Raw genomic sequence first — 25,385 nt, 5'->3', positions numbered from 1 at the left:
TCAATTTAGTTCCCATTTCCATGCTTTCTTTTATTCAAAATGCATCTCATCTTCTCGCTTCCGTAGCCTCGGGATCCAAAGGCCGAGGCGAGAGTCCCAGTCTTCGCGATCCGCACGGCGCAGCCTCACAAAGCCCAGATCAAGAGCTAGTACAGTCCCCACCAGCTCAGCACTCGATTGACAATGGTCGCGACATTCGACATGATGCAAGTCCGATGCTGTTGCCGGCTCTGCGGTCGTGCTTTTGAGAGCGTGGCTCATCGCCTCGGATGTTTGTGATACACAAAAATCTCGGTCTCTAAACATAGTTGCACACTAGCAAAATTTAAAGCAAGGGAGAGTATTACGGCAAAAAAAAGATAAGTGATTTTGTGTCCTTGAATGGGTGCCAATGTACAGTCTACATGGTTGTTAGGGTATGCCTATCAAACACTAAGTATATACCCGCACCCGCGACTAACCAAGCCTAAAACGGTTAGACCAAAGGCTATCGCGACGATCATCTTCAGACAATGTCAGGCTTTTTAGTCTTTCATGTACATGAACGAGCATAGTATCGTTATAATGGAAATCCATGTGACTATGTCAGCAGGTCCACTAGGCTAGATCGTGGCTGGATTACCGATATTTGTTCATTTTCTTTTTTTCAAGACTAGTGCACAAATTCAATGTCTCTATGTCTCTATGTCGGGATGTCATATTGAATTACACTATCATTGATGATGAGGCCTTCCAGCCTAATCTCGGTGCTTCCGCAGGGAAATGGAAACCCCCCACAGTTGCCGACTACTAAGGCTAACCGAATGTGAGAGTAGCTAACTTAGTGATTAGTTGCCACATCTACTTGAGACTTATTCAACTGACTCTGCAGAGCAAGGCTGACTCTTAGCATCAAATTGCGAAGAGAGAGAGAATCATGTAGAACACCTTCCAAGACATGGTGTACTTTGCCAAGCATTATGTTCCAAAGCATAGCCATCCGATCTCTCGAAAGAGATGCCAGATATCTGTTGCATAAGGAAAATTCCACGCAAAAGAACCAATCAGAGTGGCCCCCGAATGAGTGAAGTTGAGACCCCGTGGCTATGTGCCATAGTATGACAGTTTTATCGGTCGATCCAGATGCCAAAAGTTGGCCATTTGAAGAGATTGCTAGAGACCGTATACAGCCTGAATGTCCGGTAAAGGTTTTGCGTAAAGTGTTTGCGTTCGTACTCCAAATCTTGACTGTTTCATCATCTGAGCCGCTCACGAGAATCTGGCCATTGGGAGAAAAATGCCAGACAGCAAATCTTCTCGGGATGACCTATGTAAATCTGGCGCCGAGCGCCAGAGCCTACATCCCCGAGGCTCATATTGTGGTCACCACTAGCGAGTAGCATTGTGCTGTGAGAGAATGCCATAGCGGATTGAGGGAATCCACTACCCTGTATATTTTGATATAGGGTAGATGTAGCTGTATTCCAAATCTCAATTTCCCCCTCGAGGGTGCCAATTGCTAGAACACTACCATCGCAGGAAAGGGCCATGCAACAAGCGACGTCTTCATAAACATGGCGCTCAAGTTCTTGCGGTGGTGTTCGCAAGTCAGAATTCCAGAGACTGGTTGTCCCATTATCGGAGATTGGGGCCTGAACCCCCCCCCCCCCCTTAGGCTACGTGTATGAGAAGGGGATTTTTAAATCCGTTGGCTTCAGTGACCGTAATCCAGAGTCGCATTACATCATCTCTGGACCCAGCGACTAACAAATGGTTGTCCGGTGGAAAAGCCACGAAACGGGCTCCGTATGACTTCGACCATCTTGAGACCACTGTAAGGCACCTGTGGCATTGTTCCAAACCTTTACTCCACCGCCATAATTGGTGACCAAGAACTTACTATCAGGCGAGAAAGCCATCAGATGAACCCAACTTGAGTGACCCAGGGTATAACACAAGGTAAATTTTAATGTCTCCCAAAGCATGGCATTATTGTCAGTGCCCCCTGAAGCCAGGAGTCGGCCGTTTGGTGAAATTGCAACGGAGTAAACAGAGCCAGAATGACCCGTGAGTGTGCGGTAACAGGTGCCGGTTTCGATGCTCCATATTTTGATGGCTTGTTCCTTAGATACAGAGAACAGCAGTTTCCCATTAAGAAGAGAGGGACAGAGAGAATGAACCTCATTTGATGGTCCGTAGTCAGCCTCTTGTAGCACGGTAATAGTCATGTCCCAAACCAAAACTTATAAAACGTCAAGGCTATTGCTATTAGGTCCACCCATGATTGCGTGCTTCATTATATTAGTGATTATTCGTGGCGAATTACTATCCAACAATCCACAGGATCGACTATTCATCCACAGATTAGACCTACCGCATGCACCGTCAAAGCATCAATAACCTTCTTTGATAGCCTTGGAATCTTGATCGGCACAGGCGGCCTTGCTCACATCCCAGAGACTATACCCGGTCAAAGGCATCTCGTAGCCACTGCTGAGCAGGGCAATTTTGGAAGACATAGATTTTGCAAGATAGATTGGCGTTTGGCTGAAGGAACGACAAGTAGAAGGCAACAGAAAGGAGGATAAGAACAACAACAAATATATGGCTTACTTGCATAGCAAATGATATACCACTAATGCCAGTCGGCAGTATGGAAAATTGGCTCTTTGAAAATATGTTAGCCTACGGAGTTGTACTTGAGATTTCTGGCTTGAAACAATATTCAACAAGTAGGAATGGGATAGGTTCATTTATAGAGGTCCCGAATGTCCAGAGAATTTAGTTTCCAACCGTCTTTAAGCAAAAGTATTCTTTTCGTGCGTCGACGCAACTTAAACAGCGAATTGAATTGAAAGGGCTCTATCGGTGAACCACGCTGCGTCTTCACTGGCGAATCATCCTTCTATGTAAGATTCCTCAGCATGCTTCTACTGAACCTACATATCTGTGGAAAGCTCTTATAGTTTGTAGACTATGAGAGTCGCATTTCATCGCGTACTCAGATCCCCACGACAACTTCGTTTATCTCCAATCAACCTTGTAAAGCTCTCATTGTTAGTGGGATAATGATTATCCGGGTGTGTGCTGCAATGGGAGTGGCATTACCATTTGTTCCACCGGCGATTGAAAGCTCGAATGGCAGATGGTGGTTGCCAAAGACAGGACAAATAAAATTCGCAGAGACACAGTTTGCAGATAGCATGGAAACTATATCATAACAACTTACCATGGGAGCTAATGGTCCAATCTTTGAACACCAACAGAGAACACAGTTTGCCTCAGCAGTACAGATCTGGTGTGTGGTGTAGCATGGCCATAGCTGGCTTTGGAGTGGCTATCACAGTCCTCGGTGTCCGAGGTGCCCATGGAAATCAGGTAACAAAGGGTAGAGGAGAGGTCTGAACATGCAAAAGCGGAGGAAACATATCACACCGGAAGTTACTTTGCCTGTTACAAAGCAGGTGTGTTGAATCTAGAAATTATGTGATTAGCTCTGAATTAGGCTAGATAACAGGTTATTTTCACCATTGTGCAATATGTGACAAAAGATAGCAATAAAAGATCATCGCCAACGAGTCCCTATAGAATCTAGAGCCTATATGGCACAAGGGTATCTCGAATTAGTGGACGTAAAAGATGCCCTAAGACAGTAGTGGTCTTCCATCTCAACAGTATCGAAGGAGATCCCCCTGGCATATAATAAGCTGATCACATATTCAGACTATGTTCTTTCCAGACTCAACTGTTTACTTCGTACCTGGAATGACGTCACCTGGAGGCTCTGATGATTCAGCAAAATGATGCCTGATACTACAGGCCGCATCTCACCTGATCCGATTGCTCTTCTCCGCACTCAAACTTGCCAGAGACAGTTCTTCTGCATTGATGTCCCTCGAGTGTTACATGAGGTATTAGCTGTTGCAAATGCTCACGGGCCATCGCTGATTACCATTGATTATCTGTCTTTTCCCACTCTGCCCTAAAATCGGGCTAGAACCCCCGAATCCCTCTCAGCGGCGCAGCTCCCAGTCCCAACTTTCTCATTCACGATGTCTGCCGTCTCATCGTCAGCCATGAACCCCCAGGGCCAGGGACTACGACAGTCAGCCCGTCAGACACGAACAAACCCGTCTCGAACCTCCAAAACCATCGGACGATCCTCTTTCGTGTTCGGCCGAGGCTCAACTGCTGAAATTCCTTCCACGGCCCCTGTTCCCCACGGCTTCTACCCTGCTCTCACGCATTTTACAGACGCTATTACTGCGCTTCCTCGCGAGTTCAGACGTCACAACTCTTTATTAAAGGAAGTTGACGCGAAGGCATGGGCTCTCGAGGAAAATTTGCTCCAGCTTCTCGAGCATACTTGCGAGTCGCAGCCGGTTGTTCACCCTCCTCATCCCGCGCCTATCGTTGGTGGTGTTGTTCGTGAGGATGTATTGCCCCAAGTAAGTCCAGTCCTAAGTTTGACTTATCTACATGGATATTTGGTCTAATGGTGTTTCTCTTGCGCCAGGATCTCTCTCAAGCCCCCGAGTCGTCCGAAAGCAAAAGTCGCCGACTTCTGTTTGATCGCGTACGACAGAGTCTCTCCGATCTAATGATGACTGCCGATGAAAAGAACCATGTCATCTCTAACGCGAACGAAGAATTGGACCGCCAAGTTGTCCGACTGGATACCGTATTCCCATACATTGCAGGCGAGATCAGCGAAGAAGCTCGCTTGGGCAGTCTGACCCACTGGGCCTACTCCAACAAGACCACCGCGAAGGCAGCCACCAATGAGCGCCCCCGTCGCGAAGCAGTCAACCACAGACAGGATCTCTCACACGTACTTCACGAAGCTGAAGCCGCTAGCCGCAGTGAGGCTCGGCGTGAAGCTGTATTGGCGCGGAAGCAACGTCGTGCGCATGTCGATGCAGATTATGAGGAAACACGGAGCTCCGGTGCTCGCAAGACCAACAATGGGAGGTCTCGTGGTGGAGATGCGGCTGATTCTAGCGCTGCGCCCAAGCGTCGGAAAGTGGAACGCCCAGCACTCCCTGTAGACACGAGTATTCCAATGGAACGGTCTGCTAGTGGTGCACAGAGCCAGAGAGCTACAAACAAGGATCCCGCAGAGAAGAAGCGGTCTCGCGCGCCGAATCCGACTGCTGCTGCGCGCAAGAAGTATGTTTTGTCCTCCTTTTCTTTGCACTGCGCTAAACTAACGCTATTCCAGGGCCAATGCATCGAATGCCGGTTCGCCTGTCCTTGGCCCGTCGCCTTTGGTTGGAACTTTTAATGCCCCGCGGGGTGCAGCCAGCCCAGGTCCCACGTCAAGGCCACAATCTTCACGGAATCAGCAAAACGTCGGGTCAACAAGCAATGCACGACAAAGGCCGTCGTCCTCAGCCTCAAACCGCATTGGCCAGCCCAACAACAGTACGTCATCACACCTCCCCTCCCCGTCAAGGCCACCACCCACTAATCCCATTGCTCTACAGGCAAAACCCTTGATTCGAAATCGATACCCCGCGACGGCACAATTAAGCACGAACTTGCCACAGACTTCTATCGCGAGTACGAAGACTCTAGCGCCCGAACATCAGTACCGACCGGATCCAAACGCGAAGAACTGGACGGCAAAGACTCTGGCGAAAACGAACCAAGCAAAGGACGCACATCAAAGACCTCAACACCCGTCCTTGCGACATATGAACCAACCCAGCAACGCGCACGACCAACACGGAGCCAAGACCCGGCCTCGACAAAGCGCACACAAAAGAAACCCATACCACTACCCGTCATACCCTCTGACGAGGAGTCCCTTCACGAAGGCGACGACGAAGACGAAGAGGGCGAGCCGCGATACTGTTACTGTAACGAGATCAGTTTCGGTGAAATGGTTGCTTGCGACAATGACGCCTGTCCGCGCGAATGGTTCCATCTGTCTTGTGTAGGCCTGACGAAACCGCCTGGAAAGAATGGTATGTTTTATGTCTTCCAGTGTACTATTGCGAATTGTGATGCTAACCTTCTACAGTCAAATGGTATTGCAATGAGTGTAAGGAGAATATGCGACGGAGTCGCAATGGCCGCTGATAGAGATGGTCATGTTGTGATTTCTCCAGAGCACAGCTGGAGCTTTGCATTAGATATGACTGATATGGTGTTTATGTGGTGGTTTACCTTTTGTTGTCTCTACAGTGAGCATTCTTGTTCTAGCGGTGTCATGGTTCATCTTCTAGATCCCCCCATTTTGACTTCAACCCTAATTGATACCTTGATATCCCATTCTGGCATTCTGGCATTTGGGCTGGTTTTGTAGGTTTCCTTGGATGGCAAAGGCTTTCTTCTGTTAATGATATGTTCTGCCTAGGTAGTACATCACCATAGCATAATACATACCTAGTAAACTGTACATAAAATGACTACGAAGACCGGACAAATTATCTGCCATACCAGATAGCATAGATAAAAGTAAAAATTGGAACATAGACCACTAATCTAACAAAACCCCCCAACAATGCAAAAAGAAACTACCAATCCCCCCTCAACCGATCAACAACAGCAGCAGTCTCACTCCGTCTATCAACCCGCACACCCTGCGCTCCGCCATCCAATCCAGAAGCCTCAGCCGAAGCAGCAGCCTCCCCCTCCAACCTCCTCCTCAAATCCTCATATCTCTCCCTCTCCCCACCAACACCACCAGCAACACCCCTCCGCTCGCTCTCCCCAACAACCCAAGCAGGAACCCTAAGCCCATTCAGAGCCGGCGAAAGACCAGGCAAGATCTCCGCACGCCAAGCAAAACCAACAATCCACCCTAGCGCGGCGGGCAGGAGCATAGCCGGAAATTGAGAAAGCGCAAGCTGAGCAGCAACGATGTAAGTTGTCGATTTATCCGAGAAGAGGAGGGTCAGACTTGGTTTGGGAGGTTTGGGGTCCGAGTTCTCGGCAGGTCGCTCTGTAGTTTCGGGTTCTGTGGCGCTGTCTGTGGTGTTGTTGGCGTTGTTGGCGACAGTAGGCGCTGTAGTCGTCGTCCCAATCCGATACCGGTATGTATGCGGTATACTCGCGTGATATTGCGCCAACAGCGCGAATATCATAGCCGTCGGGCCGGAGGGTAGGTAGTTCAGGTTGTTCATTGAGAGAGGGCGGATGAGGAGGGATAGGAGGAGGGGTGGGAGGAGAGTTGTGTATGGGAGGGTTGTTAGGAGGAAGGTCTATAGGCATCACGGATCTCGAATTAGCATCACGGCATCACTAGTACGCATATCCATCGCATCCCCGATCCAGGTCATTCAATCGAATTCAAGGGGAATGTAGTACTAACAGCCATCTTCCTCTGCCCCCAAGCACGCTCAACAACGCGCAAATGATAAACAAGCATAGAGGCAAAGAGCGCCTCGGTGGAATTGGCAAAGCCGACAAGATGCCATACTGCCGCGCGCCAGAATTGGGCGTAGGGCCAGAAATGGGGCGAGATGGAGATTGAAACGAGGTGTTTTATGTCGAAGAGGGAAAGGGCGATTGAGGAGGCGATTGTGTAGATTAGGAGGAGTTTTGTTAGGGGTGCGTTTGTTAGGCCGGAGGTGAGCATTTTGAGGATTGCTCCCTTTTTTTTGAGGGAGGGCGGGGGGATATTCTCGAGATTGGGGATTTTATAGGGTATGTGGGTGTTTCATTCGGATGGTTTTGAGGTAGTTGATGGCGGTGCGGTGGATGAAAGGTGAGGGGACAGTTGGCTGGATGGACCGAAGTCTGGGGTACCTCGGCATGCCGAGGTTTTAGTTTATTTTTCTACGATCTACAATCCATGCATGGTCTTTTCAGCTTGATATGCTTCTCTGTTCGCTTGTATAAGATATTCAAGGTATTATAGTATACAACCAATGGCCAAAAACGCCGATGATCTTTTTGCATCTCATCCCATCCCACCTCTACGCAGGCATGGCAGCCGCCTCTTTATTCTGCTCGGCCAATTCCTCCTGGTACTTATTCAACGCAACATCCAGCGCATGCAGCGTCGGACCAAGGAGTTGGTTAACGACCTTCTGACCACCCTGTACAGCCTCAAGGTTCGGCCGGATCTTGCGCTGAGTACGCTCGAATACCTCGCGCGCATGCTGCCTTAACTTGTCGACTTCGATCTTGCGATCGGCTTCTGCGTCATTTGCAACGGCTTTGATTCGCTCTGATGCTCGCTGGAGAGATTCAGCTAGAGATGCGATTTCGCCCGCGCGGTCTGGGTTGCCTGATAGGTATGCCTGCCAGAATTGGTGTAGGAATTCTGTGGTTGTGGCGTGTGTCAGGGTTAGCCGGTCAAAGAGGGCTATTGAGAGGCCGAAGGTCTCTGATGTTGATTGTTCGTTTAGCTGGGCGCGTCGATCGCGCACGGCTTCCAGGATTTGCGCGAAGGAGTCGTGGAGGGCGGCGGAGGAGCCTACCGGCCGTTGGGTAGCGGGTGCATCTTCCATTTCTTCATCTTCATCATCGCCGGGGTCCACCAGTTTGCGCAGTTGAGTGTTTCCTTGTACTGGGAGATCTTGAGCGATCTCCATACGAAGAGTCTGTAAGAGCTGGTCCGGGTCTTGTTGGGCAAACTGCTTGCTCTTGTCTTCTTCTTGTGTATTGGAGAAGAATCGACTCTGATCGCGGATGTTCAATGTAATCCTGCTCTGCTCTTCATCTCCACGGAGATCCTGCAGCTGGAGCTTCTTCCACGCCTCTTCATTCATCCCAACCGGCGCACTCATGTCACCATCGGATGGTGCTACATTGGCCATGATCTTCTCACTCAGGCTATTCAACGTCCGGATGATAGGCACCTTATCCACACCCGACGGTCTCATATCAAGATCAGGTCGATTGCCACGCCGCTGGCTATGATTGCCCTCATTACCAGCAAGGTCCAGGAAATGATGAATACCCCCATCACGCCCAGGCCCAGCAGACTCGTCCGTCTTCAGATACTTATCGAGAATAGCATCAGTAGCATCAGCATCAGAAATGCGCTCTCCGCGAAGCTTTTTGAAAAGCCGACTCTGAAAAAACCTTGACCAAAACTGCTGCTCATTGAGCTTCGGAACAATCTCATCATAGACCCGCTTAACAAGCGGATGCTGCGAGAAGATAAGCGCAATCTGTTCCTTGCTAATATTCATCCGGGTAACATTATCCCCCTCAACCCTTGGCTTCAGCGATGAAAGCACATTATAAGATCCGCGCATCTGGCTCTGCTCAATAGCATGCGCGCGCAGCAGATGCAGCCGCGTCGACCAGAACTGTGACATGAACTGACCAGACGATAACGCATCAGGTTTGGTATTCAATCCCTCGGTGAACATGCGACGGAGATTTGAATCCGCTTTCAGCAATGACTGCTGTAGCTCGCCGTTCGTTCGGAGCTTGTTCTCGTCGTCTAGTGGATTCTTCGAGGTCCCCGCCGACGTGACGGCATTCGCGATTGCCATCGCCGCCGACACGCCCTCTCCACCACCCCCACCCGGCGTCGGTCCCGGCGTCTGCGATGGCGTCTGCGATCTCAACGTATTTATCCGGGCACTGAGTGTTTCCTTAATCGCATCAGCTTGCGGGCGGGCATCCGCCCCACCGGTAAACTGGAAAACATATGCTTCGGGTGTAGCATCGGCAGGAGAATCCGGGGCGCGAGCAAAGATCTTCAGCATAACCTTCGGTTTGGAAGCTGGTGTCTGCTGCAAATCTGGACTGCGGTTAGCCAACGCCAACGCCAACTCCAGAAAGACAAGGCAATTCAACTCCCAACTTAGTCAAACTCACTGGAAATATTGGCCACATGAATAGTGATCGGCTGCACCGCACCAGCCGCCTGCGGCGTCCATGTTACAGAATACTCATCAGCCGATATGGTCAAGGAGCCGTCCGTCTTCTTGTACGCAGCCGCTCCGCTCGGAGGTGCCATCGTCGCGTGTGTTGACAGCTTCCACTGTCCAAGGCGAAGACACTGGAACCACCCATCGGGATGAGAAGAAAATCTCCCCTAGGGCTGTGGTGTGAGCTGAGGGAGGGTCCGGGGGGGTTGCGTGAACTTGTGGGTTGTCTTTGTTTCTGGTGGAAGTGATGGATGGGTATGCGGCTCTTCTGGGCTGTATCACATGACATATGCCAAGCATCACCTTTGAATTAATGCCCTAAGTTATTTGGGGTTTGTTTGACGGGGGTTTAGTTAGGTAGGTTTTCTTGTTGTACAGTTGATTCTATCTTGAGAGATGTCTTTGTTGGGAATTTGTCTGGTTATGCGATCATTTTTGTATTGTCGTCATTCGTCCGAATGGAAACTTACTTGGGTTTGTTTGATGATACTCTTTGAAGCTTACTTAACTTACTGTGTAGTTTTCTATTGGCTGTATTCTTCCCGAGTCAAACTGACTGTACGTATAAAAGGATAGCAGCTTATTTCCCTTGGACATGGTTGTCAATCTTGGCAATGATCCATACAGGGAGAAGGGAGAAAAGTAGAATAATTTATGAGCAGAGATGAAATTCATATCGTAAGTACATCAACGCCAAAACCATATGAACATAAAAAAAACCAGGACACCGCTGAAGAGATCCCACGATGCTATGCAAAATCAAATAGACGCGACGGAGAGCACGAACCCGAAAGCCGAGCCAGAATGCCGAAATTCGTAAACCATGTTGCGCGCCGCCATGCATAGACCGGATATCAACCTTTATGATCGTCAAAAAGCAGGATAAAAAAATAAATTAGCAATGAAAAAGGCAATGAAATAGCAATGAAATAGCAATGAAATAGTCATGATCAGAAGTAATCCTCCCATAGGAAACGCAAAATCGAGAATAACTGAGAAACCAAGGGTATCGGCAAAAATAAAGATCCAGCGAGCACGCTTTTAGAACAGAACGCTCAAGCCATTGCAGATCATTTCTTGAACATGTAGTGACCGTAGAGGCCGCCGACGTCGCCGACTGCCATGGGAATCTTGCGCATTCCCCACCAGCGCGCGCCCATCTTCCAGTAGCGTGCGCCATCGTCGAGGGGTTGCTCAGGGATAGATGCTGGGTCACGGACATACCAGCCACGTCGGCCCAGGTCTCGGACTGTCCATCCGACGGAGACACGTTGGGTCTTAGCTCGCTCGCGCAGAGGTGTGATGATCTTGTCACTGAACTCGATGACTTGCAGGGGGTAGCTCAGGTTCGAGAGTAGCATGCAGGTGCTCGTGTTAAAGATGGCTCCGATGGTCATCTGAGGCACCTTCGCGAGATCGAGGTAGCAGAGAGTGCTAGGCTCGTTGTTCTCCTTTCCTGTTGCGGGGTCCTGGTACCGGGTGAAGAAGCAGTTGACATCTTGGACCGAGAGCTCGGCTGAGCTCAGGCCCAACTCATGCAGGTGCTTGGTCAGAGGGACCAGGGATGGGACGTGGTCCGAAGTCACCTTTGCACCGCCCAGGTTGAGGGAGCGGAGAGTGTCTGGAAGCTTGGGCAGCAGTGCCGAGACATCCTCCTCTTGCAGAAGGCGAAAACGGGTCGGGTCAGTCAACAGGTTCAGGTACACAAGCGATTCATTGACGGATGGGTGGGTGGTCAAGAACTCCACCAAGGCCGAAGGACGAAGGCGAGTGCATCGAGACAAGCTCAAGTGGGAGATGCGAGCTGTCTCAGGAATGAGAGTGAGCGCAGAGTCGTTGACTTGGGTGTGAGTCAAATCGAGGTGCGTCAAGTTGACCAATCGCGAAAGAAGGTGGTCAAACATCGGAGCGGGAATAGTGCTGCATTCATGGAGCGACAGCCGTTTCAGGTTAGGCATGGTCATGGGCAAAGCGGGTCCACCGACTAGGGCCTCTTGGAAGACCGCGGAGAAAGACTGAGTGGAGCAACCGCAGAAATCCACAGCGCGCAAATTCGGCAATCCCATAAACAACTTCCGAATGACATCCACGCTAATATCGCCCTCGAGGTGTTCCTGCAGTAAACATTCCTTCAAGTTGGGCAAGAGGTCCAGGCACTGCAAGAGGGTGCGCGAGGTCAAATTTTGGATTTCGGCGTTCATCTGCTTGGTGCGACCTAATCCGACGGAAGTAAAGTGCGAGAAATCCAGGCGGCGAACAAGTGTGCCGAGAGCCGGGTACTGCGACATATGGTTGAGAGCCTTGGAGAAGATGATCGAGTGCGGGAAAGTCATGTTCCTGTACAACACGCCGAGAGTAGCCGCGTGCAGTGTATGCGAAGTGAGAAGGCATGACACCAAATCGACGTTGCGAGGTGTGTAGCCATTGGGTGGGAGATCCAGCGCCAGGTTAGAGATGATTTGATCTAGACAAGTCAGTATATAAAAGGTCTGAATGGGGAAGCTCAACTCACCGAGGACTTCTGGAGGGAGCCTTTCCAGAGGTGAAGTACCAGGAGGGGTCTGCAGCTCGACTACCTTAGGCTCCTTGGGAGGAGCTAGGTCCTGCGGCTTGTGGTCATGATCATGCGATTCCCATGCCCAGCCCTTTGCCTGCAACTGGCCTAATCCGCGGAGATCACTGTAGCTGCGGCTGAGGCTCTTACCGCCCAGTCGAATTTGCTTCCACCCCAGGAATCCACCACACGGGCAGCAGAAATCCGGGGCCTGTTGCATCTCAAAGCCGGGACGCTCGACCTTGCGCTCGGCCTTGGGCTCTTGGGGAGATGGGGCTTGGTGGCTGTCCACGAACGATTGCGCAATTCCTAATCCCACAAATCACGTCAGTCTTTGGTCTGATTTCGCACATGGCTATACGTACCGTCTTCAACGTCTTCTTTGATCGAGCCGAAAGATGTGCGGCGCTGGCTGCTGGACCTGGACCCGTCGGGAGTGCCGCAGGACGAGGGAGACGAGTCGCGAGAGTGGTAATGGTGGTCACCACAAGGAATAGAAGTGAGGTGTGGGAAAGGAGGCTTGGAGTGCGAAGGGGAAGTAACGGAAGCCATGTTGAGGTGAGGGTAAGGCCCTCTATAAAGGGCCCTACAGAGTGGACTAGTCGGTACCTTGGAGTGGACCACAGAAAAAAAAAATTCTACCGAAATTAAGAAAGAAAAAAAGCTTCCCCAGATTCCAGAGAAGAGAAAAGAGCGAAAAGTGAGCCCGGTCAATCGAAAGAGAATTAACACCGTGGAATAACGGGTGTTAGGGCTTGTAGAGGGGCGGGGGGAGGAAAAATTGAGAAGCTGTTAGTCACGGAATGCCCGTGGTCCGCTGTTGCACGGCTAAGCTTCCGATCGGAGTTGGTTTGGCTTCAGAGGTTTAGGATTGGAGGTTTGTAGAAGTTGAAGAGTCAGAGGTAGAGAAGTAGAGGCACGGGATCATAGCCACATGGGGCGAACTTTTTTTTTTTTTAAATCTTGAGGTGGCGGATCTGAGCTGTTGATCCTATGTTCGGATGTTATTTTATTTTATTTTATTTTATTTGGATTCATTATTGTACACTACACTATATACAACTATAGTATCCTAGCCTGATCCTGACTCTCCTTTCAGTTTTAGTTTAGTCCCCCAAGCTACCCCTGCAGATTGCTTTTTTCTTTGGAGCGGCTTTGTTCCATTCTTTTTTTTATATGCATGCGGAAAGTATGGGACTCGCCGGATCCAGACTTGACAGACAACAAATAACATTGAAAGTCTGTCGAATACGAGTAATTGTTAAATAATTCTTAGCTTCTAATCAGCCCATCTACAGAGTAGTTAGGAAGTGCTCGTAAAATTCAAGACACACTCCAATTCTATGACATAATCCGAAACCTTTTTAGCGCCTCCGAGATGTTCTCCAAGGTTCCCAGCTGCATCCATCCAGTTGCTTAATACTTGTACTTTGTTACCTGGTCAGCCGATCATTGCAAATCCGATGCATCCGCTCACAGTTCCCCAGACATCGGAGTTCTAGTTACCTAACAAACCCCCTCATCCCTGTTCATCCAATGCACGTCGAATGCACCTCCAACGCCATTTGCGCTGAGGATGCGGGGGAGACGCGCCATTACATAATGAGAACTCCAACACACGCTGTCACCTGACGAGGTCCGTGTCCCTTGCATACCAGACATAAGATCAATTCGGTGTTCTTTATTACAAGCATTCCACCTCCTTGATCTAGTCAACTAGTTAACTAGTCTAGTGCGGGACCCTCTGTTTCTCTGCCTTTGAATCTCCATGGAGTAGCATTGCCTTCACCGACATTATTCCGCGCTAGTCTCTGACGAGCCAAGCATGACGATCGAGTCGATCGTTCAAGCCAAGCCCCTCCATGGCTCTTACATGGCTTAATATGCTCCACCTTGCTTTCCTCTTTCCTGAACTTGCTTTCTCCCCTTCAAACATGTTCATTGCCCATATCTACATTCCTACATCCTGGTACTGGCAAACGAGAGTCAGACGCTAACTCGCACAGCATGTTTGTGCAACTTGCGCAACAGAATTGGCGAGGCTTAGTTCTCGTTCCCCACCTGAAACCAGTGTGGCACAGCCCGATTCCCAAGGCTACACCTAATTGACGTCGTTTGAGTCACCAATCCCCCGCCGGCTATCCATAATCATTGGGGTGAGGCATGGGAGGGTTGGACAACATGCCGGCCAAGCCTTGATCGGAAGTGCAAATGCAATATTTCCGCGGAGGTGGTGTTGCCAAGGTCTCTGGATTGCGGACTCGACAGGAGTCGCCTTCTCCTTGCTCTGCTTTTGCGTCGCCAATGTTTTGCGCTCTATGTTATCTTGGCGCCCAATCTCTGCCATGCTACCTAACAAGCGCTGCAGATCATTCTATGGTGCATGATCTGTTAATGTGGAACTGTGAGTTGGACATCTTTCTTTCTTCTGCATCTGACGTTGCGAGAACTATTACAACGTGTCCTTTCATGATGATCGTTATCTTAAGCGTTTCCTATTACCTGACAAGCCCATAACTTACTTGGGAATGTTGAAATTCTGTGAAGATCCTGAGAAGAATTGCCATCATATGCAATTTGTGCGGCACGACACTCGCGATACCTTGTTATTTCGATGCTTGGACTCCGCTGACCCTGTCGAGTGCTACAGTTCCAACCTCTCAATAGATTAGAGCGACCTATAGGTCGACAAGGTCTCTTCGATACAATAATTCGTCGATATCGATAGCCTTGGTTACGGGCTGATATAAGTATCTGGGGGTTGGCTGGGTTTTTCCAACTGATGTCCGAATGTGTCTACCTTGTATACGTTGTCGACTTTCATAACATCTACGCGGTATGAGGTATATGAAATATTCTAATCTAAACATTGTTCCTGGCGATCTCAGCTATTGCATATTCACAGAACCAGAAGCTCTATCTTCCAGGGATTGATTATTATTATCTACCTGAAAGATTGAATATGATGATGGATACCTCCTAAAACGACAATCGCCCTGATTGATATACATTGCACATAGTCCAATGCATACCCACCCCAAGAACAAATCTAACTTCCTAGAGATAATAGAGAAACTCTCTACAAAAAAAACCCCCTCTCCTTCTCTGACCTAAAGTATAGTGAATCACATCTCCTTTTATATAAAACACAATAATGCCAGCCTCCTCAAAAACACGTAAAAATACACCTCCGTCCCAGCTCATCACTGCACCCTTTCATCTTCCAGGATGTCGTATCTACACGTATCAAACAAAAGCTTGTATACATGTACTGTACTCCGTATAAAGTATCCCCTGCATTAGCGGGCTACTGTAACAAAGTGAAATCCGAAAGAAACCACGCTTGGACTTAGCTTACATGTACGGAGTATTTTGTACAAAGTAGATTGTACAGTAGACCCGAAACCTTGTTTCTGGGAGATTCGCCCAGGTATCACAGACACGTGTTTTACTGTAGTTCTAATTCTATCTCTTGATCTTGACTCGGATTCAGATTCAGTCCAGATCTAGATAAGACCTGTTCCTTAGAAGTACATACGTTTCCCATTGACATCCTGGCTGTTATTTCTAGGAATGGGAAACAGCCTTATTGAACCGGTATTTACCCGAGTCAACATCCAACTCAAACAGTCCAGTCAAACAAGACGTGGCGTGTCTGGTTCCCGGCCTCCCGGGATTCCGCGCGGAACACGGGATATTGGCCACTTGATACTTTTCTTTTCTTATTTTTTTCTTGTCTTGAGTTTTACAGAGGAGAATTACATATAAGAAACAAAGTTAAGGTTTATTTTTTGTTTTTGTCTTTGTCTTTTGCCATGTCTTAGCAATCCGCATTCTAGAAGGCTTCTTTCCTTGTCTTGGGTGCCTGGATATCTGAGACCTATGGTCTAGATTAGTATTTACTTATTTGGACACCGGGGTATGTGCAATAAACCTGTAATGTAAAATGTGGTTGTATGTTTGTATGATATTATTGACATGCAAAGACAAGCAAGGCAGTATATAGAATAACGTTCACCGATAAGACCGATAAACTTCACCATGTCGTCAACGACTAACGTCAAAAGAGTACGAAGAAAATTACGGTAAAGCCACAGATCAAGAATGGAAAAAAATTGCCATATGGTATTGAGCAGTCTTGGGAATATAACTGCATGCGGAAAAAAGACGCATATGAAAAAAGTCAAAACAAAAAAGCGAAATCTTGTTCGCGTCATGGCACATGAAATGGGAATAGAATCCAGTCTAAAAAAATGGAGGGAAGAAAATCAGAAGTTCGAAACCACCGACCGGATCATACTTTGCAGATCAAAAAGTAGAAATGGAAAAGTAGATTCGGTCTTCTCTCAGGTCGCAGTCAAATCCAGACTGAAATTGACAGAGCTGGACTGACTGGGCGACGTGACAAAGGATATCAGAAGTCCTAGATCCCAGAGCCCCACAGTTTCAACCAAAAGAAAAAGCCAAAAGGGGGACATGCAGGAGAGGATGGTGGGAAGAAGAGAAGTCTATGAAATGACATGACATCCAAAAGGGAAAACGCCACAGATATAAGGAAATCCTTCGAGCCCTCGCAGAGCATATTGTTTTTGAGTTTCGTTTCAGCGTGAGAAGAGATCCCAAAGAGTGTTTGTCTTTTGACTTGTTTACTCAATGGCGGAGGTGGCCTCACCGTGCAGAACGGGGTTGACCTTGGGGTTCCACTTGAGCTGGAAGTCGGCACCGAGCTCCTTGGCGATGGCGGCCTTGACAGCCTCGAGGACGTTGTCAAAGACACCGAAGTTGGCAGGGCTGTCAGGGGCGTTCTCGCCGGGACCGCCCTGGAAAACACCGGTGCGGACAAGGCAGGTGTTCCAGCCGTACATGTTTCCACCGATGATGTCGGAGGCGGGGTTGTCACCGACCATGTAGATGTTCTCGGGAAGGCGGGCCTCGCCGTGAAGCTCCTCCATCCAGGACTTCATGACCTCGTCGGCGTAGGTGTAGGTAGCACGCTCGGGCTTACCGTAGACGACACGCTCAAGATCAACACCGGTAAGGGTCTTGTACTGGGCCTCAACGGAGATACGGAAGGCACCCTGGGTGAGACGGGGGAGACCCTTGTGCTCAGTGGGCATGAGGAGATCACCCTGGGAGAAGTAAATGGGAATGCGGGTGGCGACGGGGTCCTTGGCCTTGGTCATGAGCTTGCCGTCCTCGGCGAGGAGGAGATCCATGATGACCTGGAAGTCGGTCTGGTAGTCACGGGAGTCGGCGAAGACCATGATGGCGTCGAACTTGACCTTGGAGAAGTCGCGGGGCTTGGCCTGAGCGCGCTCCTCCTCGGTGAGGGTAGCCCAGGGAGAGATGGAGGGGTCCCAGGCAAGGAGATCCTTGGGGTGAACGACGTGCTTGAAGCCGTAGTTCTCAGCAACCTCGCGAATCTTGAAGCCCTCACCACCAAGGACCAGGACAGTCTCATAGTACTCAGCCAAGGCCTGCATGGGAGTGTGAGACTGGATGAACTGGTCGGTAGAGATGGGCTGCTCGAGGATCTCGCTGAGCTGAGTACAGCGAGCCTCCTCAGTCTTACCACCACCGTTGGTCAGGAGAATGTGGGGGATGCGGATGCCAAGCTCGTTATCACCGTTGAGCATCTTGAGAGCAACCTTGGCCTCCTCAATGGCGTGGTTACCGTGTGCCAGCACACCGTCGATGTCAAAGGCGAAAGCCATGTTCTTAGCCTTGGCAACCTTCTCAGCGGACATATCCTGGACCTGGGAGGCCAGGATATCCCGAGAGACGGAAGGACGGCTGGTCTTCTGCACGGAAGAAAGACGAGAGAGACGAGGAGAGCGAGGAATGGGGAGAGATGTGCCGAAGGAGTTGCGGGAGCCACGGCGATCCTTCATGGAAGGAGCCAAGCTCAGGTTGTGCATGAACGAGGCCGCATCACTGATGGCGCTGCGGGTGGCGGGGATCTCGATAGTGTTGCCGGAATCCGAGGGAATGGCGAGGCCAGAGCCAGCACGCTGGTCCCGGGGAGAGAGAGCACCCTGGGCATCGGTCTGGCGGGGGTCCTGGGGAGCCAGATCGGCATCGTCGAAGCCAGGCATGATGATGGTGGGGGTGGTTGGTATAAAAAAAAGTAGAAGAGAGAGGAAAGCTTCTACTTAGAGTCACTGACACAGGACTCAATGGAAGAAAGGATTGAAGAATGAGGATGAATCTGGATAAGAAAAAAAAGTTCAGGAGCGGGCTTCAGCATATATATACACCTTAACAGGAGAATACCGAGATTGGTATGCCATTTACAAAGGATCCACTCGGGTATCATCATTCCTAGGAATTATCGTCATCATTTTGCAAGATAGCGGTTGCGTTAGGGTGGACCATGGTGCGAGACGGATGTACAGAGTACCTGCGTCATTGTGGCTGACACAGTGTCAGACCAAGTACCCGATACACGGGATAAGGAGTACAGCAACCGGTTGATTGGGCATAGCACACCGAAGAAGGAAAAGTGAGGTCTGAAATTGATTGGATGAGAAGGCAGTTCGTGGGCCGGAGATGGGAAGATGACGATCGGGCGGGTCAACCGTTTCGATGATGTCATTGTGAAAATTACGGTATGGTCAGGTATGGTATCGTGTATTTATGTATTCTTATTCTATCTCAAGTTCGAGTGACATTATTTACATGTACACTTGATGCTTCAGGATCGACACGGGGATGCTACATGAATTACATGTAGAATGCATAATTTGCTTTGGTGGCTAGCCGATTACAGGCAGTACAGAGTACCGGAAAATAAAATCAATTATGATAATTATTTTATAATTACCCCTCCACCCCACCTTCGTCATCGCTTGAGCTCTCCCCCCCCCCCACTCCTGTTCTACCTCTGTACTTTAGAACCTCTCTTCTCCTCATCTTCTGTTTACTATCTACAATCTATACTATCACTATGTCTTCCGGAAAGACTTGCACATTGAGCAACGGAGTTAAGCTCCCCGCTGTTGGTTTCGGTACCTTTGCCAGCGAGGGCTCCAAGGGCGAGACCTACGCCGCCGTTACCTGCGCCCTCGAGACTGGCTACCGCCACCTGGATTGCGCCTGGTTCTACCTCAATGAAGACGAGGTGGGTGATGGAATCCGTGATTTCCTCGCCAAGAACCCTTCCGTCAAGCGTGAGGACATCTTTGTGACCACCAAGGTCTGGAACCACCTGCACCGTTACGATGATGTCCTCTGGTCCGTTGAGAACTCCCTCCAGCGGATGAAGCTCGACTACGTCGACCTCTTCCTCATTCACTGGCCCATTGCCGCCGAGAAGGAGACCCAGGAGAAGCCCAAGATCGGCCCCGATGGAAAGGTAAGCACGCGAGCATCGAGCACCGAGCATTGAGTACTGAGCACCAATTAACACACTGTGCAGTACGTCATCCTCAAGGACCTCACTGAGAACCACGAGGAGACATGGCGCGCTATGGAGAAGCTCTACGCCGACGGCAAGGCCCGCGCCATTGGTGTGTCCAACTGGACCATCCCCCAGCTCGAGGCCATGACCAAGTACGCCAAGGTCATGCCCCAGGTCAACCAGATTGAAATCCACCCCTTCCTGCCCAACGACGAGTTGGTCAACTACTGCTTCTCCAAGAACATCCTGCCCCAGGCCTACTCCCCTCTGGGCTCGCAGAACCAGGTCCCCACGACCGGTGAGCGTGTCGCCGAGAACAAGACCCTCAACGAGGTCGCCGAAAAGGGCGGCAACACCTTGGCTCAGGTCCTCATTGCCTGGGGTCTCCGCCGTGGCTACAGCGTTCTCCCCAAGTCCTCCAACCCCAAGCGTATCCAGTCCAACTTCAAGACCATCGAGCTCAGCGATGAGGACTTTGCTGCTGTCAACAAGGTTGCCGAGGGCCGTCACTGCCGCTTCGTTAACATGAAGGATACCTTCGGTTACGATGTCTGGCCTGAGGAGACTGCCAAGGGTCTGTCTCTCTAAATTTTTTTAAAAAAAAAGACCATTTTGGGAGGCTATGTGTAATGAACGGACTACGATCTCTGTTGAACTTTAGATGAATTGGATATACCTCCTCCCGCACACGGAGTACCATCTACATCTCAAACAAGCCTCATTCTCTCTACCGTAGTTTTGTGGTTTCAGTTTCGAAATTTCGTATAGTTCGGCAACCTTGGAAGGTTAGAAGCGGTCCCGACGATGTCATTCGACGGGCTTCGCAAACTAATCACCCCTTCACACACCGGCTGCTACAGGATCCACTAGGGTGAAGGGGTCTAATAACGTGAGAGTCAATCACAAACCTGGAATAAGATTACGGAGTACGAGATGTTACATTTGCTCCCATGTACGGAGTACATGGGAGTACATGTATCTGTAATTCAATTCAAGGCCAAACCCCCAATCTCAATTATACTCAATTCCAATTCCAATTCCAATTCCAATTCCAATTCCAATTCCAATTCCAGCCCTCATTATAAATGTCAATGTCAATGGCAAGCAATGTACATAGGGTTACACCGTACCTGACAATCAAATGCAGAATGCAGAGTCAAAGCCGGACCCGGAAGCAAGGTGCAAGGGGTAAGGAACAGGGTAACACCCGCCAACCCAACCCTAACATAAGCCATAAACCACATCCAATAACTGCAGTTATGTAATTCCATACATGTACATGTACAAGTAACTTAACCATACAAAGCGGACACAACAGAAAAGGAGCAGAGTGCTCCGATGCAGACGATGTCATCCTGTGGCAGGGCCCTGCGCCACGGAAGGCTCAGCTATTCTCGCGCGCTTAACCATTTTCGGGACTAGTGTGCAGCGCAGAGTCGAACACCGGGCGATGTCGGGTTGCTAGCCCGTGTTTGGTATGGGAACACCGAGAGCCGAATGGGGTAATATCTATTTCTTTTTCCGATTCCAGTGTATTAGTTGGTGTTAGTGTACACTTGAGTATTCGTTCGTGTTAGCTAGTGTGGTTAGTGTTGTTAGTGTTGCTAGTGTTGGAGGGGTTTGGAGGGGTTGGAGGGGCACAGTGTTGCCCTGTTTGCGAGCCCATGTACTCGGTACTTGGACACAGTGCATTCCATGGTTGGACAGTTCGTACCTGGTACCTGATATTACTCTTTACCTCATGTTGCATTCCATCCTCTTGGTTTGTCTTTCGTTGCTTGCTATTGGACGACCCTCCGTAGTCCACCTACTGTTTTCTTTCAGTTACTTTCTCCCTACTCCATGTACACTAGAATCCAGTAGTACGCATGAGGCATTAAATCCAATGGACAACACAGACGTACACGCTACCCGCTCCAAACTCTGGATCGTTGGATTGCGTGGTTTTTTTTTTTTTTTGCCGCCAGCCCGGGTTCTGAGAGGCTGCGATGCCGAGTTTAGATCGGGGATCCCGATTGTTGGCCGGGAGGAACTTCGGTGGATTATATTGGACCGGGTCGTTGTTACCGGTTTCTCTTTGTGTTGTAGAAGTGGGATTGGCGTTGGGACTGGTGACGTCTGTTGTCTATACTAGGTACTCGGTAGTCAGGAGGCTAGGGATATACTTTGAGGCTAGGCTGGTGCATGTACAGAGTATAGTAGCATGCATTTGCATTTGACAGGTAAGAAGTTATACTTGGGGTGCATTATAGTGCATAATGTTGCTGAGTACATCGACATGGCTGGACTAAGTTAGTCAAGAACATATAGTAGACATAACTGTAGATATAAATCCGCCGATCGATGCAGACAGCCATACCTCCTCCGTACATGGATACACATAGACATGCACAATTTGAAATTTGCAAACCTTGAAGATCAGCACTGTACCGGGTATACATACAAGTCCCAAGCCACAACGCACCCCAGCAGGGGCCAGCAGGGGCCAGCAGGGGCCAGCAAGGCCCAATAAGCACCTCCAATTGGGCCGACAAATGCAAAAAGGCAAGCCTCTCTGACACGAGGGATCATCGCCGAGAACAGACCACAAACGCGCTGCCCGCCCTGCAATATCCCTCAAGTCAAAGCGGCTAGGTGCATACACGGGTACAGAATACAAGGAAGCATTAGGTTAGGCTAAGCTGGGACTGAAATTCGGGATGTCGAGCCGAGCTTAAGATACGTAGGAAAACCTTCCGTACTTGGATTTGGTTTGGGACTATTGGACGACTAGTCCGAGCATGGTACTCCGGGCACAACCCGAAAGTGAAGTTGAAGTTCGTGCGTAAACGGCACAGACGTCATTCTGCATGAGTTCTGCATAGGGCGGCTGGGCCGTGCTACACGATCTTATCTAAATCGAAAGGGAAGGGGGATGGTTTTCACGAGGGTTCAATGGTATTTGTGAATTAAATACGTAGAGGAATTCTGAAGCAGTACAAAACGGGCAATTGGTATCTTAAGCACAAGCAAACTCCCTGCATATATAGAGAGGATCAAGAAAGACGGCACGCGACAAGTTGAATGCCTACGAAGTAGACACCCCGATCAAGCTCTTGATCGGACCCGGCGAGCGGTGGGCGTGCACCCTGCGCTGGCCTGGAGCATGCTCTTCTCCTTGTTGCTCCGAGTCGGGATACCACTTTGGGTTGGTGCTGGGAGCATGGACGTGCTAGGTGACTTGGGCGTAAGCTTGCGGCGACCCTTGGTTGGTGTGGAAGGGCCAGTCGACGCCGAGGCTGCAGAAGGCTTGCTTGTGCGACCAGTCTTCACTGGGGTGCCAGAGCCCATAGCCCCCGAATCGCCCAAACGCCTCACCCGGCGTGAGCGCGGGGGTGCAGTAGCGGATGCAGTAGGGGCGGTCGGGCCGCTGTCCGGCCCACCGTCGACCTCCCGAGTCTCTGTCTCTGACTCTGTCCGGTTACGGCTATTGTCGCTGGCTGCAGCTCTCTTTTCCGAACGTTTGCTAGATCGGCGAGGTGTAGCGCCGACGTCACTGGTGCATCTCTCGCCCTCCTCCTCCTCTTGATCATCCGTGAAGTCCTTGTATTCTTCATACTCGGCCATGCGCTCCTCGTTCCATGACACCTGCTTCCGCTTGGTAGATCGGCTGCTAAGGCCCTTTTGGTCTGAGCGTGCAGGCTTGTCATTGGTTTCGGGCTCCTCTGGCTGCTGAGCCAGAGCTTCAAGAGCGACATTAGGGAATACAGACTTGCCCTTGTTCAGCCGGGTGTTGCGCTTCGTAGCCAAAGCCACCTCCTGGGCCTCGGTGCGCTGCAGGAAAATGAACTCCGTTCCTTTAGCACGGCGGAGCGCGATAGTGTTGCGCACAGCAGGGGCAGTTGTGGACGGGGCCTTGGCGCGAGTGCTGCGACGGCATGCAGGGCTTGCAGGGGCTGTCTCTTCCTGAAGGTCCTTGACAACCTCATCCTGGGCCTCGGCGCGGGCAATGTTGAATTTGCTAGGCGAGATCTGCAGCTTAATAGGCGAAGGAGAATTTGTAGTCAGCTCCTCCAGCGCGCGACGCGATCGTGGGGTTGAGCATTCGATCTCAGGCACCTCTGGGCTGGAGGATTGCTCAGTTACTTCCACATCGTTCTGCGCCGCCTTAGCTGCACGCTTCGCTTTGGCCCTCGACAAGAAGTCGTTTAATAGCTCTGCATCCTCTCCGTCCAGAGAGCTGCGCAGTGCCGATCGCACTAGTTTGACTTCCTGCTCTTGCGTCAAGTCGTCGACGGCCTCAGCGGGCGCTGCGTTGTCGACCACTGCAGCTGTCTCCTGGACCGGTCCAGACTCTGTATCTGTCGGCTTAGGCGACGCCACGCCGTCGAGGCCCATGTCCATGGCATCATTGTAAACAGGCGTCTTGGTCGCAAACAGACCGAGTGGTTGCGGCGAGGCGTTTATAGCTGCATCTTGGCGAGCGTTATTGGCAGCTTCGGCCTGAGTAGCGAAATTGAAAATGCCCTGGGCGGTCTCGTCGTGAATGTCGAAATTGAATTCCGGTAATTTGCCTATTACTGTCAGAACGAAGCCCACCAAACGGTCATTGCAGAAGAGATGTATAAACTCCTTTAAAAAAAGAAAATAGAAAGGAAAAAGAAATACTCACGTCGCTTGCGAGATGCCTCCATTTCCCATTTGGTCTCCAAGAAAGACCGCCCACGTTGTTCAGCCTCAGTTTCGAGCTCTGCCGACTGGGTCGGGTCAACACACTGGCGCTTAACGCCACGCTGATAATCCGCATTTTTCGATGCGCCGATAGACGTGCCTCGACTTTGTGTCGCGTTCATATTACTAAAGGGGAAGCGAATGCGCTTCCACAACTTGCGCGTCTTGTCGCCTGCCCGAATAGGAGTAGAGGGCTTGCGATCCCACAGACGTGGTAGCGCGCCTAGAGCTTTGATAGGCGTGAAGCTGAAAGAACTTTCGGGAGCAGGCTTGGCGGCGTCGCTATATAATGCTGTTGTCAGCGCTGCGGTTATGTGGCGGGTTCGTGTATATTGATCAAAACAAGGAGGGAACGACCCCTGAAGGAGGGGCTTCCCAGGCGCGCTTGTGTTTGAAGGAGCAGGTATTGTAGGAACGAGAACTAGAGAGGAGAAATCACATACCCAGCTTGCGCCTGCGAGGGAGGGATGTTTTCCATTGTTGACGCGTGGAATGTGTCAAAAACCGTTGGAATTTGGGTTTGGGGGTGTATGTTCAGTTAAGTCGAGTTATCGAGGGCGCATATATGTGATGCTAATCAAAGGATGCAAGTGGGAATATAACCCCTCGATTAAGCATATGTCGAATAGTGATGTGTGTGAAAAGTCATAAAACTGGCCGTTGTGGCTTTGCTTTGATGCTTTTGTCCCGTTGCCTGGCCAACGCCTCATGGGAGCCCACGTAGCGGTCAAGTCTCGGGTAATTGACGATCATAAACGTGTATACTTCGTGTGCATCTAACATATACTGTGGTTCTAATAGTACTGTTCGAGCGTCATTTTGAAGGGAATCTGCTTTGGCAGATGTTTACATCGGGTTACTGCATGTATAATTTTTGTTGATATCCATCTCTATCATACTGAAC

The 25,385-nt window shown here is 50.1% G+C and overlaps 7 protein-coding genes across 7 annotated transcripts; 2 read left to right on the top strand and 5 right to left on the bottom strand.

The window, feature by feature from the left end:
* Nucleotides 1–4,031: 4,031 nt before the first annotated feature.
* Nucleotides 4,032–6,063, top strand: N7508_007936 (putative PHD finger domain protein (Ing1); the record flags this gene model as incomplete). Its single annotated transcript, XM_058466000.1, has 5 exons — nt 4,032–4,427; nt 4,496–5,148; nt 5,201–5,403; nt 5,466–5,948; nt 6,005–6,063. 5 exons carry the CDS (start codon nt 4,032–4,034, stop codon nt 6,061–6,063), a joined length of 1,794 nt encoding a protein of 597 aa, XP_058317328.1.
* A 437-nt stretch (nt 6,064–6,500) lies between these two features.
* On the bottom strand, nt 6,501–7,564 carry dscB (the record flags this gene model as incomplete). Its single annotated transcript, XM_058465999.1, has 2 exons — nt 6,501–7,187; nt 7,298–7,564. The coding sequence occupies 2 exons, from the start codon at nt 7,562–7,564 to the stop codon at nt 6,501–6,503; spliced, it is 954 nt and encodes a 317-aa protein (XP_058317327.1).
* A 340-nt stretch (nt 7,565–7,904) lies between these two features.
* Nucleotides 7,905–9,907, bottom strand: N7508_007934 (TFIIH subunit TFB1 family protein; the record flags this gene model as incomplete). Its single annotated transcript, XM_058465998.1, has 2 exons — nt 7,905–9,688; nt 9,766–9,907. The coding sequence occupies 2 exons, from the start codon at nt 9,905–9,907 to the stop codon at nt 7,905–7,907; spliced, it is 1,926 nt and encodes a 641-aa protein (XP_058317326.1).
* Nucleotides 9,908–10,888: 981 nt separating this feature from the next.
* N7508_007933 (Leucine Rich Repeat domain protein) lies at nt 10,889–12,924 on the bottom strand (the record flags this gene model as incomplete). The annotated part of the gene is made up of 3 exons (XM_058465997.1): nt 10,889–12,282; nt 12,331–12,681; nt 12,738–12,924. 3 exons carry the CDS (start codon nt 12,922–12,924, stop codon nt 10,889–10,891), a joined length of 1,932 nt encoding a protein of 643 aa, XP_058317325.1.
* A 4,094-nt stretch (nt 12,925–17,018) lies between these two features.
* Nucleotides 17,019–18,467, bottom strand: N7508_007932 (phosphatidyl synthase; the record flags this gene model as incomplete). Its single annotated transcript, XM_058465996.1, has 1 exon — nt 17,019–18,467. The coding sequence occupies one exon, from the start codon at nt 18,465–18,467 to the stop codon at nt 17,019–17,021; it is 1,449 nt and encodes a 482-aa protein (XP_058317324.1).
* An 851-nt stretch (nt 18,468–19,318) lies between these two features.
* Nucleotides 19,319–20,359, top strand: gldB (putative glycerol dehydrogenase (GldB); the record flags this gene model as incomplete). Its single annotated transcript, XM_058465995.1, has 2 exons — nt 19,319–19,726; nt 19,790–20,359. 2 exons carry the CDS (start codon nt 19,319–19,321, stop codon nt 20,357–20,359), a joined length of 978 nt encoding a protein of 325 aa, XP_058317323.1.
* A 2,499-nt stretch (nt 20,360–22,858) lies between these two features.
* Nucleotides 22,859–24,959, bottom strand: N7508_007930 (uncharacterized protein; the record flags this gene model as incomplete). The annotated part of the gene is made up of 3 exons (XM_058465994.1): nt 22,859–24,324; nt 24,423–24,763; nt 24,925–24,959. 3 exons carry the CDS (start codon nt 24,957–24,959, stop codon nt 22,859–22,861), a joined length of 1,842 nt encoding a protein of 613 aa, XP_058317322.1.
* Nucleotides 24,960–25,385: the final 426 nt, after the last annotated feature.

Source organism: Penicillium antarcticum (genome assembly GCF_028974205.1).
Source record: "Penicillium antarcticum strain IBT 31339 chromosome Unknown utg000008l_segment0_segment0, whole genome shotgun sequence".
NCBI classification, from domain to species: domain Eukaryota; kingdom Fungi; phylum Ascomycota; class Eurotiomycetes; order Eurotiales; family Aspergillaceae; genus Penicillium; species Penicillium antarcticum.
This window is presented reverse-complemented; position numbering and strand designations above follow the sequence as displayed.